Source organism: Pongo pygmaeus, chromosome 10, assembly GCF_028885625.2.
Source record: "Pongo pygmaeus isolate AG05252 chromosome 10, NHGRI_mPonPyg2-v2.0_pri, whole genome shotgun sequence".
NCBI lineage: Eukaryota > Metazoa > Chordata > Mammalia > Primates > Hominidae > Pongo > Pongo pygmaeus.
Window position 1 is genome coordinate 2,500,721 of NC_072383.2, and position 20,257 is coordinate 2,520,977.

Here is a 20,257-nt window from a genome sequence, read left to right on the forward strand (position 1 = left end):
ACTCTCTTTGTGGGGCGCTGTTCTCTCCATGTCCCTGCTCTGCAAGCCATCCCTCATCAGTCTGTCTTGTTGCTTTCTCCTTTCTTGACCCCTCAATGTGGGAGCACTGCAGGGTTGGGTGCTTTTGCATCCTCACCTTCTGCACTGGCCTCCTAGGTAGTCACATACGATTTGACTTTAAACATGAACTATACAACTGCTGCGCTTTTGTCTCCAGCTTGGACCTCCCCACTGACCTCCAGACACAGTAGAACCAACTCAAGACATGCAATCGATGTCCAAGCAACAACTCAAACTTCATATCTCATCATTCCTGTTGCTCACGCCCAAACTGTTGGAATCTTCTCTGATTCCCCTCTCTTTCTCACACCTGACATCTAGTCCATCAGCCAGTCCCACCAGCTTTATCTTAAGGTAAATCTGATATCTAACTTTTTCTCACTACCTCCAACACCACCACTTGTTCTGAGCCACCAGTGTCTCGTGCCTGGGTGACTGCAGCAGCTGGTCTCTGGCCTCGCCCCTGACAGGGGAGTCTCCCACAACAGCAGAATGATTCTTTTAGACCTGTAGTTAGATCATGTCACTCTCCTGCTCAAAGTCCCCCAATGGCTTCTGTCTCAGAGAGGATACCAGCACCCAGTGGGGTTCCCTATTTCCTCTCCAACTTCCTCTCCCACAGTTCTCCCCTTTCCCTGCCGTGCTCCAGCCACACTGGTCGCTGTTGTTCCTCTAACGCACACCCTGCCCCTCCCTTAGGCCCCTGGCTTGCCTGCTTCCTCTGCCTGGAACAGTCTCCATATAGCAAAGTGGGTCCCACCCTCACTTCCCATAGGTCTCTGCTCAAGTGTCACCTGCAGGGAGTTCTTTGTGCAGACCTCTCAGGTGGGAAGGAAGGCGGCCCTCACCCTGTCTCTGCAGAGGCCCTCCCCGCTCCTCCTCCTCAGCACTCATCACTCTAAGCTGCAGTGTCTGTTTACTGATTGCTCAGTTTATTGTCTGTCTCCCTGCTAGAATGTAAGTTCCATGAGGGGAAGGGCTTTGTCCATTTTGCTATAGCCCCAGTGTCTAGAACAGTGCCCGGCACACCGCAGGTGTTCTTGTTTGTTGGAGGAGTGAATATGCCAGCTCAGACCTAAAGTGGCCGGGCTAAAGGCCCTGCGTCTCGGTTACATGCACATGTGGTTTTACCCCACTTGAGACCTTCTTGTTTAACCACTCAACCATTCATTCATTTGTGCAGCACGCACCTCCTGAGCAGCCACCAAGGCCAGCACAAAGGAGATTTCCATGGGCCAGGAACAAGTCAAAGACAGGGGGGTCTCTAGAAGGAAGGAGGTGGGGAAACAGAGCACGTGGTTGCTGGCACCCCTGGGAGGGGCACTAGGATACCATGGAGAAGCCGGAGGGCTCCTCAAGGAGATAAGGACTGACGACAGACTTCACCTGCTTCCCACGTTTGTCCAGCACTTGTCCAGCTCATGCCTTTATGACGGCAGAGGGCCTGCCCCTCAGCTCGCTCAGGCTTCCCTGGTCCATGGTGGCACCCTGGGCATGGTCATCACCCACACTGAGGGGGATGTCAGCTTACAACCACCCACAGACTCCATGAACACCCACAGCGCCCGCCCCTGGGCTGGAGACGCGTGCGCAATCTGCTTTTCCAGGCTGCATCCAGAGGTCAGAGCCCCAGCTGGGCAAAAGAAAACCCAGTCCTGACAGTCCTTCTCTTTTTCCTCTCTTCTAGGCTTTTTAGTGCAATTTTAGAACAAGCAACCAAAGCAGACGGGGCGAACGCTCTCGGAGGGAAAGGGGCCGGATTTGATGTGAAGGCACTGAGGGCCTTCCGCGTGCTGCGCCCCCTGCGGCTTGTGTCCGGAGTCCCAAGTAAGTGAAGCCTGTTCTTGTGTACAGTGTTATCTCCTCACCACCTTCTGCTGTCCTTTGCTGAATTGCCAAGAACACTCTGCAAAGGGACCTGATTCCATATAAATGGAGGGGTTTTTGTTTTTGTTTTAAAATGAGTTCCTTTGATCTGAAGAGCCCAACTCTGGTGTAAGTGCCTTAAAACACACTGTGGTCCCAGCTCCTGGAAACTCCTGGAGAAAGTTCACAGCAGTCACTCAGCCACATGAATGCTACATAAAGGAAGTAATCCCATGGCCATCTGAGCCACCCTGGAGGCCCTGGGATGGGGATTTAAATACATTTTGCAGCAGAAGAGCCAGGTGGCTAATCCCCGAGGCTCCAGAGCACTTTAGCCAATGAGATTATCTCTACTTTCTGTATTTTTCCAAAGAACAATCAGGAAAGCATCAGTGGATGTTCTAAAAGTTCTGTTTTGACCTTTCTCCCAGCCCTCTCCTCCCTTCCTGTGAAATGGGGCAGCCAGGCCTCAGGAGCCCTACTGGGGACACCACGCCTGTCATTGTGAGAACTGATTTTTCCCAAAGAGAGGAGGGTATTCCGCTCTCTGAATCAGGGGAAGGGTTTGGAGGGGTATTGCCTATCCAGATGTCAGTCCCATGGACAACACCTCTTCTGCCACTCCTCCAGAAGCCTGGCCCATTATGGATGCACCCCAGGTACTGAACACAGGGGCTTCAGGCCCCCTGGGAAGGCGCAAGCAAACCCCAGCCCAAGGTGCTCCTGGGAGCTCAGTCCACTTTAGAATTCCTCCTTCTCTTCCCTCTTCAGTTTGTGGTATCTGAGAACAATTCTGGACTCATTTGCTTAAATTTTGCTTTCAGTTCAGCTCTAGTAGATTTGGCCCATGACTCAAGACATAGGAGACCCCTCAGACTAGGCTAGGACCAGATGAGTCTGGAGGTGGGGTGAGGGACAGGAAGACAGAGGACCTCCGAATGCACAGCCTCTCCTACCCATGCCATGTACTGAGCATTTGGTTACCGGAGTGCTGCTGGGTGGTACCATTTGGAGTTATGAAACCGTGGAAATGTGAGGGACTTCATATTAACCAGTTTACTTTTTGTTCATACATGGAACAGTGAAAAGCTCTTCCTGTGACTTTAATTAACTAGCAATAGAGCCAAGACTAGAATCAGGTCTCCTGATTTCTAGACCAGCTCTCTTTCCTGCCATACAGCACTGCCTCTTTTAAATAATTAAGTGGTATATATCTCTTGATTGTCTTGGATTTTTTTTCTTTTTTCTTTTTTCTTTTTTCTTTTTTTTTTTTTTTGAGACGGAGTCACACTCTGTCCCCAGGCTGGGGTGCAGTGGCACAATCTCAGCTCACTGCAGCCTCCGCCTCCCAGGTTCAAGCGATTCTCCTGCCTCAGCCTCCCGAGTACCTGGGACTACAGGTGCTTGCCACCACCCTCGGCTAATTTTTGTTTTTTTGTGTGTGTTTTTTTTTTTTTTTTGTATTTTTAGTAGAGACGGTGTTTTGCCGTGTTAGCTAGGATGGTTTCGATCTCCTGACCTCATGATCTGCCTGCCTTGGCCTCCCAAAGTGCTGAGATTACAGGCGTGAGCCACTGCGCCCAGCCAATTGTCTTGGATTTTCACACATATATCCTGTCTCTTAAACTACACTATAAGCCCCTTGAAACCCAGAACTGTGCCTTCTATTGCCTCTGATTCCCACACAACATAAGCAAAGGGAACTTACTGAATAAGCAAAAGCAAGAGTTTGTTTTCTTTGCAGTAGGACTCCCTGGGCAAAGCTTGTGGCCTGTCTTAGGCTCAAAAGGCACACGGAGCTGAGCACACGAGCACAATTAAAGCAGACTTTCTCTACTCGGCCTTAACTGTCTGGGGGTACTTAGGAATAGAAACTGCATATGTCATAGGCAGGACCCACTTCTTTTTGAAGCCTAAATTATTTGGGTTTTCCTTGTCAATCAGCCATAACTCAATAGCCAAAATCAGGAAGTAGGAAAGGAGGATGACAGTGACTTTGAACATGACTTTAAGGAGCTTGTAATGGTACCGCCAGTGTGTCAGTGATAGCAACTAGGAGTTAATTCCAAATGTCAAGCAACCAAGCGAAATGGACACAATGACCCCTGACCTGTTATCTATGTACTTATTAGGGGCCTGCAATTTTTATTAGGGGTATTAGGACGTATCATAAAGAACAAGCATGGTCCTTTCACTAGAGAAATTTGACAGTCTAATAAAAGAGTATAACAGTCAGCTTTTGCGGTGGAAATAAACAATCTCAAACTCTCCATGGCTTACAACCAGCAACATTTACACCTGGCTCGTAGCACCTGAGGATGGTGGTCAGCTGCAGCTCTTCTGCACTCAGCTGGACTCTGGGCTTGACCACATTCTGCATGCCATCCAATTCCGAAGCCCAGGTCAAAGGAGCCCTCACCTTCGATGATAGGCCTTGTGGTTGTCATGGCTGAGGGCAGATGCTCACAAAATGGGGCTTAGAGCCAAACTGCATCAGCAACTTAAGGCTGATGCTTAAATGTGGCTTCTGTCTTAGCTGTTCGCATTCCACTGGCCAAAGCAAGTCACATGGCCACCCTCAAGATAATGGGGCCAAGAAGTGTGCTATACCTGCAGAGAAGCATGGGTGAATGATTGAGAACACATAGCAGCCTCCCACAAAGAGACTGAGGAGATGATTGTTATCAACAGCAGTAGCTACAGTAATTGCTCTAGCACAGAGATTCTTAATTAGAGATGAATATGGTTGAGAGCCACTCATGCTACAGTACATTAAAAGGAAGAATTAGATTAGATCGGGTCACTTGGTTTCCACTATAGAGGAAACTTCCTGAGGATGGAGCCCTGAGACGTGTCTTGTAGTTGTCAGGAAGCAGTAACACTCCTAGGAATTCTCTCAAGAGGATGAAGGCCTCAAATACAAGGCCCTCATGTTACTGCCGTGCAGTCCAGGAGAATATTTTCGCCATTAGAGATGATGACACTGAGATGGTTTTGCTGTTGTGGGTGCCTTGTAGGTAGCTCTATGCTTATGCGTAGGAGCAACAACTGTGTCTGGTTTCCTTTGGGTCACCAGTAAAGTGGTGACTCTTCCTCAGCTCATCCAGCCTGCTGCTCTTTCTTGCTGGAATAGTGTCTGTGCAGCTTTTGAAACAGGGAACCATGCAGAGCATGGTAGATCAGTGCACTGTACCAGTGTGGTTGGTGTCATCTACAAAGATGTCAGCAATATCTCCCCAGACTACTAACCTAGACAAATGCCTCTGTCTTCTACTTCTCATAGCCATAGGTTATCTCTTTCTGTATTTCAGCAAAACTCTTCAAGAGTTGCCTCTACCTGTTGTCTGTGATTCTTGTCCTCCCATTCTCTCTTGAATCCACTCTGATGGGGCTTTCTTCCCCACTGCCGCACCAATACATCTCCTGTCCAGACCATCAGTGATCACCGTTACCGCACCCAGTGCTCTGTCCTCCAGGGCCATGTTACATGATCTGTTGGCAGCTTTGGATACAGCTGATCGCTCCTTGTCTTTGAGCCACCGTTGCCCTTGGCCCTTGGAACACTGCTCTTTCTTAGCTCTGCCCTTCATTCACTTGTTTCTTCTTCTTGGAATCCTTTGCTGACTTCTGTCTCATCTTCTCACCCTCTTAACACTGGCAAGCTCCAGGGGTAGATCCTGAGATCTCCTCTGTCTGCACTCACTCCCTAGTTTTCACGTCCAGCCTCCTGGTGTGATAAATATAATCTATGGTGTTAAATATAATCTATGTATCTTTCAGTAACCACCAGCTGTGTGTCACCAGCCCAGACCTTTTTTCCAAACCTCAGACTTGTATCCCTACCTGCCGATTCCATTCCTCTCCTGTCTGAATAGCTAATAAGTATCTTGCACAGCAAGACCCGTGGCAGAACTCCCAGTCTTCCCAAAGTCTTTCTCAGCTCGGTAAATGCTAGCCTCATCCTTCTAGCTTCTCAGGCCTTACTGGACTTATTTCTTTTTCTCACTCTTTGCATACCATCCATCAGAAAATCCTATGAGCTTTACCTTCCAAACATATCAAGAATTTGTCTCTTACCGCCTGCACACTCAGCTCAGTGCTGGCCGCCCTCGCCTCTGGCCTGGATGATGGCGACAGCCTCCTGCAGGGGTCTCTGCCTCAATCCCTATCATGGCCCGGACCTAACACAGCATTCAAACGGCCCTCTGAACAGCCAAGTCAGATCATGTTCCTGCCCTGCTCAGGACCCTCCAAGGCTTCCCTGACTAGCCCAGAGTGAGCGCCAAAGTCCCATAGGCCCTGCGATCTCATGCCTCCTTCCTCCCTGAGCTCACCTCCTTCACCCTCCCCTCCTCTCCCTCCTCCACCCTCCCCTCCTCTCCCTCCTCTCCCTCCTCACCAGCCCTCCACAGAGATCCCCTTGATAGTCCTCCAACATTCCAAGCTCACCCCACTGTGGGGTGGTGGCCGGCACTTGCTCCTTCTGTCTGAATGCCCTCGGCTCAGCTCTCATATAGGCCTGCACACCTCCTCGGCCCCCACTGATGCCATCCCCTCACTCCCCATTCATCCACCCTTCCCTGCTCCATTTCCCCACATCACCTCTCACCATCTGCCATTCTATATGTGTACGTGTTCATTTGCTTATCACCCCTTACCTCATGAGAATGTAACCTACGTGAGGCCAACAATTTTTGGTTAGTTGTGTTCACAGCTCTGTCCTCAGCACCGACAATAAAGGTGATAAATATCTGTAGAATGAACAAACATGGTTACACAGACGCCCATGGCGGCTGGCATGGCTTCACATCGCGGGCCCTAGGAGCCACTCAGCCTACTAAAATGGTGTGAGTGCTGCCAGCTTCCTGGACATGTGCCTTAGCTGGCCTTTCCTAAGGGTCTTTACTTCTTCTGTCTCATTTCATCTTCATGACAATTGGGTGATATGAAGAAATGTACATAGGTGATATATAGATATGTAGGGTTTTTCTTACAACAAATAGGTTCATTGGGCTGTTTTTGACATCTGCAATTCTAGACCAATAGTGTTAGAGGCCCCAAAAGTTGCATTTTTTTCTTTTCTTCTTTTTTTTTTTTTTTTTTTTTGAGGTGGAGTCTTGCTCTGTCACCCAGGCTGGAGTGCAGTAGCATGATCTCGGCTCACTGTAAGCTCCGCCTCCTGGGTTCACGCCATTCTCCTGCCTCGGCCTCCCGAGTAGCTGGGACTACAGGTGCCTGCCACCACACCCAGCTAATTTTTTGTATTTTTAGTAGAGACGGGGTTTCACCATGTTAGCCAGGATGGTCTCGATCTCCTGACCTCATGATCCGCCCGCCTTGGCCTACCAAAGTGCTGGGATTACAGGTGTGAGCCACCGCGCCCAGCCTAAAAGTTGCATTTTTTAAATGTACCTATATGCACTAAATGTCATTGAAATCTTATGATCACAGGTTATGGAAATAGATGATTGCGAGAGTACAAGTCCATGAGTCATTCATCAATTTGTTCAACAAAATCGACTGAGTACTTACTTTATGTAAGATTTTGCTAGCCATTATAGCAGATACAGAAGTGAGTCGGATGTTAAGTGTGGTCTAGAGAGCTTGAAGTGTAGTAGAAGAAAAAATATTCATAAAAATGATTATATAGAATAAAAATTGGAGATGTCAAAAAGGAAAATTTGGGTAAGATGTGCAATGTGATGAGTTCTGTGACAAGCCATGCATTGGAGACGCCATACTTTGGGGAGTGTGGATAGAGAATCAGGAGCGCCTTCTTGGAGAAGGTAGCATTTGGGATGGAACTTGAAGGATGAGTGAGGAGAGGCATTCCAGGAAATCACACAAAGGAAGGAGAGTGGCTGTGGCCCTGGAGATGCACACTGTGAGGCTGCAAGGCTAATGGCTTGATTACACTGCGGAGGTGAAAATCAGATTGGCTCTTCCAATGGAGTTCTGTGTAGTTGAAAGATTTGGCCATTTGGCTTCATAGCGACTCTTCTACAGTAACAGAATCAGTTCTCTCTGCTGTGAGCATCCACTTTCCCACAGCAGCCATGCTGTGGAGCATGCGTATTACACCAAAGACTAAGCCATATGGAGGAATCAACGTTATACAGTGAGGTGAACAATAAATAGGGAGAGTTGTGGTTAAATATTTGCAACGTATATGCGAGGAGTACATTTGCTTGTGAAGCAGTAAGCAAGGGGTCGTTTCCTGCTTTCCGTTTCATCTCATATGCCTTCTGGAGAAGAACTTTCAGGAGGGACGTGATAAAGGGAGAAGTCAGATGGAGATGAGAAAGATGCGTAGGGTCTTTGACGAAAACTCAGAGCAACCTAGACTTGATCTGATGATGAAGGGAACTGAAAAATCGCCTCTGTGTAAGACCAGCACTAGCCTTGGAAGACACCCTTCACTCATCATGAATGTTTATTGAGCACTCTCTGTAAGCCAAGCACAAAGCTAGGTGCAGGAACAGAGGTAGATAGTGCACTCCCATCAGTCAAAACGGAACACCTGTCCAGTTTTCATAAGGACCATCCAGTTTTAAATCTGGACCTCCCAGTCCAGATTTGATAAGAGAACATCTTTCTAGAGCAGATAGTCAAAATCATGTAACTCAGCCCCTGAAACTGACATATTTTGGAGTTCAGAGAATATCCCCGAATCAGAGCAGAGGCTCAAGCCCACACTGCTTCACTCTTCATCCTTTGCTTTTTCCACTGCCTGTGTCCTCATCTTCCCAGACTTCCCTTTAATCCTGGTTAATGTGATTTTGATTTAGTCCTAATGGAATGCTTTAAAGACTTTTCATGGGATACATTTTTCCTAGTATGTGAGTCTTTACAAGATTTGATCTTTCAAGATGTCCCTTTTGTCAGTAAAATGTTATATCTGGAAGCACACAGAATAGAAAACAGCTTGCTATTAAACAGAAGTTTGCTTTCATCCTGAGAGGTGAGAAGGAGCACTGAGGACCATGTGTGGATAGAGGTCAGAAGTTTCAATTTTTCCTTGCTCAGGTGAAGACTGTTTCCTGAAAGCAAATCAGCACCAGTTAGTAGACAAGTATCTGTGGAGTGGATACCATATAGAAGGCAAGGAAAGCCTTAAGACATGCTGGTTTTGAACATGAGCTCTTGAATCAGACTGCTGGCTTCTGCCACTTACTGACCCTGTGGCCTTAGGGAAGTTACTAAGCCTCTCTGTGCCTTAGTTTCCTCCTATGTAAAATAGGAATTGTAATTGAACATATTACACATGCTGTTGGAAAGACTAAATGAGTTAATGCATGCAAAGCACTTTAATGGTGTCCTGCTTATATAGTAAGTGCTCAGTTAAGTGGTAGCTGTTACATTATATTACATATGTAGACTAGAAATAGAGGACAAGATCATTCTCAAGAGACAACAAATATACTTTAAAAGATAAGGAATATTCAAGAGTTAAATAGCAATTTGAGACCAAAAATCACCAGAGAGGCGTGTGTGTGATTATTTGACTTGCATAGTGTAGATGATGAAATGGACTCAAGGGGAGAGTTTACCAGGGACTGTGGCAGTCTGAAAAGTTTTATGAAGGAGGACATGTCGGGGATAAGCCCTGAGGTTTATGTGGAACAGGCAGGGATGAGGATGGAAGGACGTCTGAGGGTGAAAACCTCGTTTGTTTAGGTCACCAGTGTGGGCCAGTCTCGGCCAGCACGTAGGTGTGGGGTGCCCAAACCCATTACCGAAAAGAAAGTATGGGTAGTGAGAACCAGGAGACAAAAGTCTGCAGTGAGCAGACTGAGCTGGGTCTTGGATGGCATGCCAAGAGGCAGTTTTCTAAACAGCACTGCTATTCACTGTCCATACGAAACGTTCAAAAAACCGCACTGCAGAGACAGCTAAGTGTCTTGGAAATCTACAAAAAAAGGTCAGAACTGACCATGAATCTTGAATTCCAGGGAGGTTCACGAACCCACCCGGGCTGGTGGCAGAGCTGGGGTCAGAGCCATACCAAAGCTGCCACTGCTCTCTCCCGCCCTGCATGACCTCCATCCCAGAGGCCAGGTCTGGGCCATCGTGCTCTGTCCCAAGCGCCCTGCCAGAAGATCCTATGCTGCTTGACACCAAACACTCTTTTTTAAAAAATAGTTACTGATAAGATGAATATTGACTTAAAAATTCCTGCTGCAGAAGTTGAAAACTCACCTGAGTGCCAAGTGCCCAAGTGAACCACACTCATCCTGAGATGTAGTTTTCCTCCCAGGATGGGTTCTCCCCTCCTGGGGATTAGTCACCGTGAAACTGGCCACACTGATTAGCAAGCGGTGCCAGTTAATCAGACCCACTGGAGGCACATTAGAGCTACTAAAAGCAGCTTTTCTGAGTGTTTTCACACTTTGATGGTTTAAAGGCACTCATGCTGTCCTGTCTGAAATGTGCTGTTGGTAAATTGAGCCACAGCAGATTTGCAATCCCATCGTGGCTCCCAGGAAAGTGTTTTCTGGCCCTGGTGGTGCCTCACTGTGCAAGAGAGGAGGCTAGGCAGCAGGCATGGTCCCTGCAAACAGCTCCTGAACCTCGCTTGCAGTTAAGGACACCTCCCAGTCTGGACTGATAAGAGAACATCTTTCTAGAGCAGATATGCAAAATCATGTAACTCAGCCCCTGAAACTGACATATCTTGGAGTCCCAGAGAAGATCCCAGAGTCAGGGAAGAGGCTCAAACCACAGTGCTTCACTCCCCACCCTTGCTTTTTCTACTGCCTGTGTCCTCATGTTCCCAGACTTCACTTTAATTCTGGTTGATGTGATTTAGCACTGAAGTGCCCACAGGATGCTGCTGGTGCAGCTGAGCACAAGCCTGGGCAGGCAGAGGACCCAGCCTCCAGACCTGCATTCACCTGAACAAGGCTGGAGACCTTGGGCAGGTCTGCCCTCCCTCTGGACTTTGTCCTGCATCTGGGGCTTGAAGGGCCTGAACCGGCTGGCCTCTGCATCCCCTTCCCTCTCCCACATGCTGATCCCCACCGCACCAGGCTGTACCCTCACTGCTTGCAGACCTTCAGCCTCTCCACCCCTGTTCTCACCGCCTCTCCTGTCCTTGGACCTGGCCCTCATTCTCCCCTCACTTTCTATTTTGCTTCCTCTTGCTTTTTATCCCCGTTGTCTTATAGGGGTCTTACAGGCCACATACCCTTAAACAACATGAGGGGACACTTACAAAGCTACTTATGAGGACAGGGGCATGTGCAGGGGGACACCCCCGAGGCCATCTCTCATCCTTCACACAGCGCTGGAGGCTGCCTGGTCCCCCTGCCCGCCCATCGGAGACGGTCCCTACAACATCTTCTAAGCCCTTTCCCTCCCACTTCTTTCACTGCCACATGAAGTACTCAAACTTTGTCCCCTGTATGCGTCTCATGGCACTGTTCCTGAATCCGAATGTCTGGGTGGGAGGGGACTAGGCTAGTACAACCGAGCTTCTATTCTACAGAGAGGAGCGCTGAGGCCAGAGGGCCACATGGCTTCCTTAAGGTCCTTAAGAGTGACCTGGTGGCAGGTGGGCAGGACCCTTGCTTCCTGCACAGTCTGCAAGGGGACTCTGATGGCGATGGTGAGGGAACCCTCTGGGCTGCTGATCTTTGGCGCCCCCAGGTCTCCCAGCCTCCCCAAGAGGGAGGAAGGCCCCGGGACCGGCTCCCCGCCTTCCCACCCAGGCAGCCTGGGGTTGTGCTCTGCAGACGGGGCAGAGCACCCTGGAGGGCAGCCAGAGACAGCAGGGGGCAGGGCCGGGGGCCCTTCACACTGCAGGAGGCTTGCCTCTCAGAAACAGAATTTAGAACGGGGTGGGTCCCACACCCGGCCCCGCCCCTTAGCACCTGCCAGGCCAACCCTCTCCCCTGGTGTCTCCTGATCTCCCAGTGTGGACAGTCTTTCCCCTCTACTGCTGCCTCCCCAGTTAAGCAACTCTCTTCCCGGCCTCCTCCCAGGTGACCCTGAAAGACATCTGGGCCAGCAGCTCAAGGGCCACTCAGAGTCCCGACCCTGCTGCGACTTCTCTGTTGCCCTGCCAGGTGCTTTGCCTCGGTGTCTCAATCTACAAAGAGTGAGTGATGGGGATGCCGTGGATAAGGAGGAGATTCCACCTGTGCAGCCCTGCGAGCTCCCAGCATCCGAGACCTCTTGGAGAGGGACCCTGTGGGTTGGGAGGAGCCACCGCACGAGATAGGAAGGCAAGAGGCCCCCCATGCGGCAAAGTGAGCTGATTGACACAGTAAGCACACTCACAGGTTCCCGCCTCTGCTGTAGTGGAGTTTCACTGAGAGGTTACTGAGTATCAACAACAGTATGTGGCTGAACTGGGAACATCTCTATTATTTAGTGTTCTAGATACAGCAGGGTAAAAAGTCCTTATGGCAAAGAATGCCTGCAGTCACACAGGAACGTCACATGTGTGCTAAGGCACACACACATTCCTCCAGTCACGAACTGGTCTCTTTTTGATTTGAGAACAAAATGTAGGAGGCAGTGATAAATGTTAGGGTTACCTCCAACTACAAGCAATATTCAGCATCCGTTCAAGGCCTTCAGACTCAAAGAGCTTGATTAGCTGATGAATCGGCCCAGTGGTCTAGGAACACAGGGACGTTATCCCTAATTTAGAGATAGGTAAATCCAGGCTATCTAGTTCAGACTGTTTTCCAGTCGGGATAACTCCCCCCAGGACTTGATTTCTGTTGTTTGGAAGAGAACACAGCTTCCTGAGCTGAGTGGAATCACATTGCTTCTGGGCTGTAGGGCGCCCTGCCTGGCTCTAGAGATTGAGAGTGGTTCATAGTTTGCCTGTTGCCTTATTTATGTTTCAAGAGTTGTGAGCCCCTTGGGTGGCAGGGCCTGATGGCAAATAGTATTGTTGTCACCTCAGGAGTTGTGATGGGGTGGGAGGCACTCCGGCCTGCCAGTGAGGAGACCAGGGATCTAAGTCTGGCCAGCTGTGTGACCTTGTCATTTAACCTCTGACCCTCAGCTTCCTCATGTGTAAAATGGGAGGGTACAACTGTATTCACCCTAGAGTTTTAGCCTTTAAATGCCTGCCCTGCTCACCTTTCACCATGGCAGTTGCCCTCTGAATCATGCGTAATTTTCAGTCAGCTGACTTCTTGAGCACCCCCTTGCATATTAGTTAGTTTTTTTGTTTTTTTAATATTTGGCTTGGGAACATTTCAGAGCCACCAAGGTTGTTGCCATTTCTTTTGTAGGTACCCCAGTAGACTGTGTGGTGTGTGACCCCAAGGATATACAGAATCACATCGGGAGGGGAAAAACATGTTGGTGTGTGTATATATATATATATATATATATATATATATATATATATATATATACACAAACATTAGCCAGGGGAAATGGTTCTGTGCCTCTCACAAAAAGCTCACAAAACACTGTGGTCTGTGGCAGCAGCAGATGATGTTGATGATGATAGGAAGGTCTGTCTTCACTCAGACATGCCATCGATCAAGAGCATTTATTCAGAGACTACTATCTGCCAGGCATCGAGCCATGCGACACGAGCCACCAGTCTGTTTCTTCATCTATGCCGCATTGTGTTGATACTGGCAAAGGATTGAAATAGGAAATGCACTCATGTCATAGGAGGTGTCAAGCTGTTTGTCAGGGCAGAAAAGAGGAGAATAATCTGGCACAAGTTGTAGACGTCTTCCATCTGAAGACATGGGTGGTTGGAACAGCGTGTCATCAGGTGAGTTTTCAGTGTTGCTTCAAGTTCTAAGCTGGGATAATTTTGAGTATTCTTAAAATGTACTACTGTTGGAGGATAATGGAAAAGCGCTGAACTCAGAAAAAGCCTTGGGACTGTGAGCACCATCAACTGCATTGAGGAGACATCCAAAAAAAGTATAATGCCTTCTTCAAGCTGTTTTTACTAGACTATATAGTCCTACTAATAAACACTTGTGCAAAACAGAAATACTTTTTTAAAAAATAATATATTTATTCACTTAATTTTCCCGGAAATAATGCCTTGATCATGTATTTTCCCCAGAAATTGTTAGACTTACCTTCTATTGTCAACAAGAGCTTTCCTGAATCTCTTGAGATTTAGTGAAAGCAGGTAGATGTAAACTATATTAATTAAATTGCATTTTCCAGAAATAAAAAAAAAAGCTTGAATACCTCAAATTCCTCTGAGTATTATCATCCTGTGCTTTGTTGACAGAGAAGAGCAGTGACCTAAGAATTTCTTTTTTAACCACTAATTCTAGACCTGAGGTGTCACGACAGAGTATGACCCTGGGCAAATGCCACTCTTTCACCTCCCAATATAGTAAGCAATCACACAGTCCAGAGGTGGGCGAATAGGTCCTAAAATAAGAGCAGGTATTTATTAAGCACTCATCATGAGCCCAGAACCGTGGCAGGTGGTATAATCATCACAAGAGACAAGTGGGCTTCTTAAACTCAGGAAGCTCCATAATGGATTCCTTTTTGTGTCTGGAGACCCCCAAACATGAAATCACAGACAAGGTGATGACTGATTAAAAATAATGGCAATAATAAAGGCCACTTAGGCTTATAAGTGACCCAGGCTTTCTAAATGTTGGAAAGAAAAATGAGGGGGAAATGAAATGAAGATCCAGTGAGGCCAGCATCCTGTGAAGTGATCAATACGCAGAACGTGAGCCCCATGTGTCTGTTATTATTGGTTGATTCTCTTGTGCTGATTCGTGACACTTAGCAGTTAAAGACTCAGATGGTGGAATCCCACTACCTAGGTTCAAATTCCCAGAGCCACCGTTTATTAGCTGTGTGCCTCGATTTCCTGATCTATAAAATGGGGGCTAAAATTACACCTGCTTCATGGAGTTTTTGTGAGGATTAAATAAGTAAATACTTTTAAAGCAATAGAATTGTGTGAAACACACAGGAAGCATTCAGCAAATACTACTAGTACTCTGTGGGTCCAACTCCCTGTCTGTCTACCTCAGGCTCCAAGTTGGACTGATCAGAGAAGGGGACCTTCCATACTTGACTTTTTTTTTTTTTTTTTTTTTTGAGACCGAGTCTGGATCTGTCTCCCAGGCTGCATTGTCAAGATCTTGGCTCACTGCAACCACCCCCTCCCGGGTTCAAATGATTCTCATGCCTCATCTCCCAAGTAGCTGGGATTATAGGCGTGTGCCACCATGCCTGGCTAATTTTTGTATTTTTTGGAAAGACAGGGTTTCACCATGTTGGCCAGGCTGATCTTGAATTCCTGACCTCAGGTTATCTGCTCTCCTCGGCCTCCCAAAATGCTGGGATTACAGGTGTGAGCTGCTGCACCTGACTTATACATCATTTTAAAAATAACTTTATTGAAGCATAATTTATATTCAATAAAATTCCCATATTTTAAGTGTACACTTAAGTGTAATAACCTTAAAATCATAGAATTTCACTTACCCAACCCCTTGTCCTGTGTGATTGCTATATGACTTCTATTTACACATTTATTGTAAGTTCCACTCAACAGTGTTTTTATTTTTACTTTAGTCAACTGTCTTTTAAGTAAATTATGGGAAAAAATACAATATGGTATTTTATATTTACCTACTTATTTACTCTTTCTGATGCTTCTACTACACATTCTGTAGATCCAAGTTCCCTTCTGGTATCATTTCCCCTTATCTTGAAGCAACTCAATGGCATTTCTATACTATAGGTCTGCTGCTTGAGAATTAGCTAAGCTTTTGTTTATCTGAACATGTCTTTTGCCATCCTCTTTTGACGAATATTTTTGCTGGTATAGAGTTCTTGATTGACAGGTTTTTTTTTTCTTTCAGAACTTTAAAAATGTTCCATTTTCTCCTGGTTTCTACTGTCTCTGATGAGAAGTCATTGATTTTTTTTTTTTCTTTCTGAGATGGAGTCTCACTCTGTCACCCAGACTGGAGTGCAGTGGCACAATCTTGGCTCACTGTCACCTCCGCCTCCTGGGTTCAAGCAATTCTCTGCCTCAGCCTCCCGAGTAGCTGGGATTACAGGCACCTGCCACCACACCCAGCTAATTTTTGTATTTTTAGTAGAGATGGGGTTTCACCATCTTGGCCAGGCTGGTCGTGAACTCCTGACCTCGTGATCCACCTGCCTCGGCCTCCCAAAGTGCTGGGATTACAGGTGTGAGCCACCATGCCTGGCCTGATATTATTATTATTATTTCCCTGCACATAATGTTTCTTTCTTTGCTGACTGCTTTTAAAATTTTCTCTCTCAGTTTTCAGCAGTTTGACAATGATGTGCGTCATTATTATATTCATTACATTTGTTCTGCTTGGAGTTTTCTGAGCTTCTCAGATACACTCATAAATGAGAAGTTTTCAAGTTCGGGACTTTTTGGGCCATCATTTCTTCAAATATTTTTTTCTACTCCATTCTCACTCTTCTCTTGCTGGGACTCCTATTATACATGGTGTTTGGCCATGTTATAGTATCTCATTGGTTCCCAGGGCTTTGTTCAGTTTTCTTCAGTCTTTTATTCTCTGTGTTCCACAGTTCAGTTCATTTCTGTTGATTATTCTTTCAGTTGACTCACGTTTCCTCTAATGTCTCCATCTTCATTAAGCCTATTCGTAATTTTTCATTTCAGTTACTTTTCAATTATGGAATTTCCATTTTGTTCCTTTTTATAGTTCCCATTTATTTGTGGAATTCTCTGTATTTCTCCCTTTAAGATGATATACTCATTTATTTCCTTTAATCAGTTTCTCTTCCATCCTTTAAATATATGTATCTATATATGGATACATATGTAGCACTTTCTCTATATATATATCTCTCTCTACACACCCACATATATATAGCTGTTTTCAAATCGTTGTCTGCCAAGTCCAACATCTGAACAATCTCATTTTTTGTTTCCTATTGACTGCTTTTTTCCTTGACTATCACATTTTATATTTCTTTATATGTCTAGTGATTTCTTTTTACTGAATATTGGAATCATGGATAATATGTTGTTGTGACTCTGGATCTTTTCATATTCCTAAAAGTATTGGTTCGTCAGCAGACAGTTTACCATGAACGTGTGTAGGCTTAGTTTTATGCTTGTTGGTGCTGACACATTGAAAGCCCAAACCCCTTGACCTCCAAATTTAATTTTCCCCTCCTGATGTTGTCAGGGCAATGATTTTAGCTTTGCCAGGATGGATCTAGAGTGAGTCTTACTGTAGAGGAAGGGCCTTACTCCCAGGAGGTGCCCTCACAGTGTCAAAGTCATCTGTCGAGGGTGGTAATGAGATGTTAACTAGGTCTCTCCACAATTTCAGGGCCGTAAGTCCAATCTCCTGACACTGCTTTTTCCCCAGCACTGATTAACCTATACCGTCTCTTTTCTGCTCTCAACCCTAAAGCAGCTGCTATCTGATATGCCTCACTGGTTTCACCTTGTACCTGTAAAACCCAGCCCTAAGCCACAGACACAAAGGCAACCCCTACACAAACTTCTAGGGCCCCGTATCTACCTCGCTGTCTCTTCTGGATGTCCCACCACAGCCACTTCAGCTTCCCACATTCCGACCTGATTTCTGCCTTTTCAATTCCACGGGGCTGCAGTGGTGTGCTTGAACTGTAGCTCTTTGTGCTGCCCTCAGGAAACTGTTCTTAATTATAGTATATTATATAATATAATGTTATATGTTATATATTCCCTTATATGTCACACATTTACTGAGGACTTATTGTGTATAAGGCACGATAGTAATTGGAAGAAGGACAGGTACTAGGATCTCGCTTTATTTGGAAAATAACAACTTAGAAAATTTTAGAGCCAGATTGCGCTTTCTCATCCAATGTCCACCTTTTAAAGATATTGAAACCTAGACCCAAAAGGTGACAAGACTTGTCAAGGTCACACAGTTATTGATAGCAGAAGAGGAAATAGCCTGGCGTTTTCCCCCACTAAATCCCTCCAAAAATATATTTAAAAAGAAAATCTAAGCATGATGTTTAGAAATTTTTCCCACTATAGAAAATTTGGTTAGTGCCGAAGTCCCTATTGATGCAATAGTGATTTGAGCCAGAATTAGAAAATAAGTAAGTATGTGACCCTAAGAGCATTTTGTTTGCGTTACATAGAAAGATTAGCTTATGGTGTAGAGTTCCCATAAGTTAGCAGCAATTAACAAATTTGGTTCGTTGTTACACTCCATCTCAAGAACATCCAGGGAAGAGAAAGCTGTTGCCTAGGTATAATGTATTTGCCAGAAAAAAAAATCATTAGAGAGGCGTAATTAAGACTAGTTTAGTAATTCATTCAGCTAGATAACTCTATAATGAGTACATCTCATTTACCACCAAAACCATAGAGATATTTTGAAGTTTTCCCCAAAAGTATACCCTTGTTATATTTCTAAAGGAAGGAGTGAGGATTTGCAGTGAGTGCAACCAAGTCACCTTTTGCTCCTGTTTGGCCTTATTATCAAGTATGTTGCTCAGCAAACAGCCAGTCCTCAGAAACTTCACTCCAAGAGGCTCTGTCAAGGGTTTGGCACTAAGAGAATTTGGCAAAGATTTTCCAATTCTCTAGAATATATCCTTGTATTCAAAACCCAGTTGTCTGGTTGTGGGAGTGAGTGTGGCAGGAAAAGCTACAGTTGGATTCCGTGGGTAGTTTCTCCCATAAGAAATACAGGCCAGGCCAGGCGCAGTGGCTCACGCCTGTAATCCCAGCACTTTGGGAGGCCGAGGCAGGCAGCAGATCACTTGAGGCCAGGAGTTTGAGACCAGCCTGGCCAACATGGCGAAACCCCGTCTCTGCTAAAAATACAAAAACTTAGCCGGACATGGTGGCACACGCCGTAATCCCAGTTACTCGGGAGGCTGAGGCAGAAGAATCACTTGAATCTGGGAGGCGCAGGTAGCAGTGAGCTGCGATCACGCCTTTGCACTCCAGCCTGGGCAACAACAACGAAACTCCATCTCAAAAAAAAAAAAAGAAAAAAAGAAATGCAGGCCACTTTTGCTTTCAGAAATGGCAGTTGAGATGATTCAGATCAACTGTCCTGCTGAGGACAATTAGAAATGCTGGACAAAATATTCTAAATCTTCTTTCTGGAACTTGGAAAAGATGCCTGATAGAAACAAATGTGAATCCTCTGTGGAGAAAGATAACATCATCAACATTTTCAAATTATTTTGAAAACCAATTGTGTGAAAATAAGGTTTTGGCTGGGTGCGGTGGCTCACGCTTGTAATCCCAGCACTTTTGGAGGCCGAGGCGGGCGGATCACGAGGTCAAGAGATCGAGACCATCCTGGCTAACACAGTGAAACCCCGTCTCTACTAAAAATACAAAAAATTAGCCAGGCGCAGTGGCAGGCGCCTGTAGTCCCAGCTACTCGGGAGGCTGAGGCAGGAGAATGGCGCGAACCTGGGAGGCAGAGCTTGCAGTGAGCTGAGATCACGCCACTGCACTCCAGCCTGGGCAACAGAGCGAGACTCCATCTCAAAAAAAAAAAGAAAAGAAAAGAAGGTTTCATTCATGATACCAAATAACTAGATACACAAGGAGACAAAGTAACCTGAGTGAAAATGGGGAGAAACTATAAACCATAGAAATAGACCCACAGGGAATCGAGATATTGGAATTATCAGATATAGACTTGAAAATAACTGTATTTACCACATTCAGAGATATCAAAGACAGGACTGGTAATTTTCCAAAGAACCAGATATGGAAAAGAACGAAATGTAAATTTTAGAAATGAAGAATACAATCACCGAAATGAAAAATGCAGTGAATGGATTTAAAAGACTTGGCACAGCTGAAAACAGTTATTGAACTAGAGAGAGGAAAGGGAAAAATACCGATAATCAAACACAGAAACTGAAAAGAACTGGGAATGCAGAAAAGAGTACAGAATATTAGGGAATAAATGGATGCTCACATTTATGAAATTTTTTTTCCTACATCTGACAGAATCCTTATTTTTAAATTAATGTGGTGAATTACATATTAACTTGTTATGGAAGCATAATATAGTGGTTATCTTGGTGTAGGAGGCGTGAGTGGGGCTGCTGTAGAGCTGGTGGGGTTTTATTTCTTGGTCTGAGTAATAGCTGCCTGGCTGTTTGTTTTGTGATAAATCATACATTGTAACATCCCCCTTTCTTGCATCTTTTGTATGTATATTTCACAGTTTTTTCTGAAAAAAAGATGTAAGAAGAAGCAAAAGTACAGGCCCAGGTAGCTACATCATTGGCAGATGCCGAAAGAGATCTGCTCCTTACTCTGCCTGGAGCAGAAAACTACAGTTTGCCACCAATAGGGAGGCAGCACAGA

At 45.9% G+C, this 20,257-nt stretch overlaps 1 protein-coding gene across 18 annotated transcripts in view; it reads left to right on the forward strand.

Moving 5' to 3' along the window:
- LOC129009980 (voltage-dependent L-type calcium channel subunit alpha-1C) overlaps positions 1 to 20,257 on the forward strand; it is a 716,779-nt gene that overhangs the window by 479,319 nt on the left and 217,203 nt on the right. For all 18 annotated transcript variants that reach the window (XM_063672311.1, XM_063672312.1, XM_063672327.1 and 15 more), the window contains exon 5: positions 1,748 to 1,887. In XM_063672311.1, the coding sequence (XP_063528381.1) occupies positions 1,748 to 1,887 (140 nt within the window). The remainder of the gene's footprint in view (positions 1 to 1,747; positions 1,888 to 20,257) is intronic.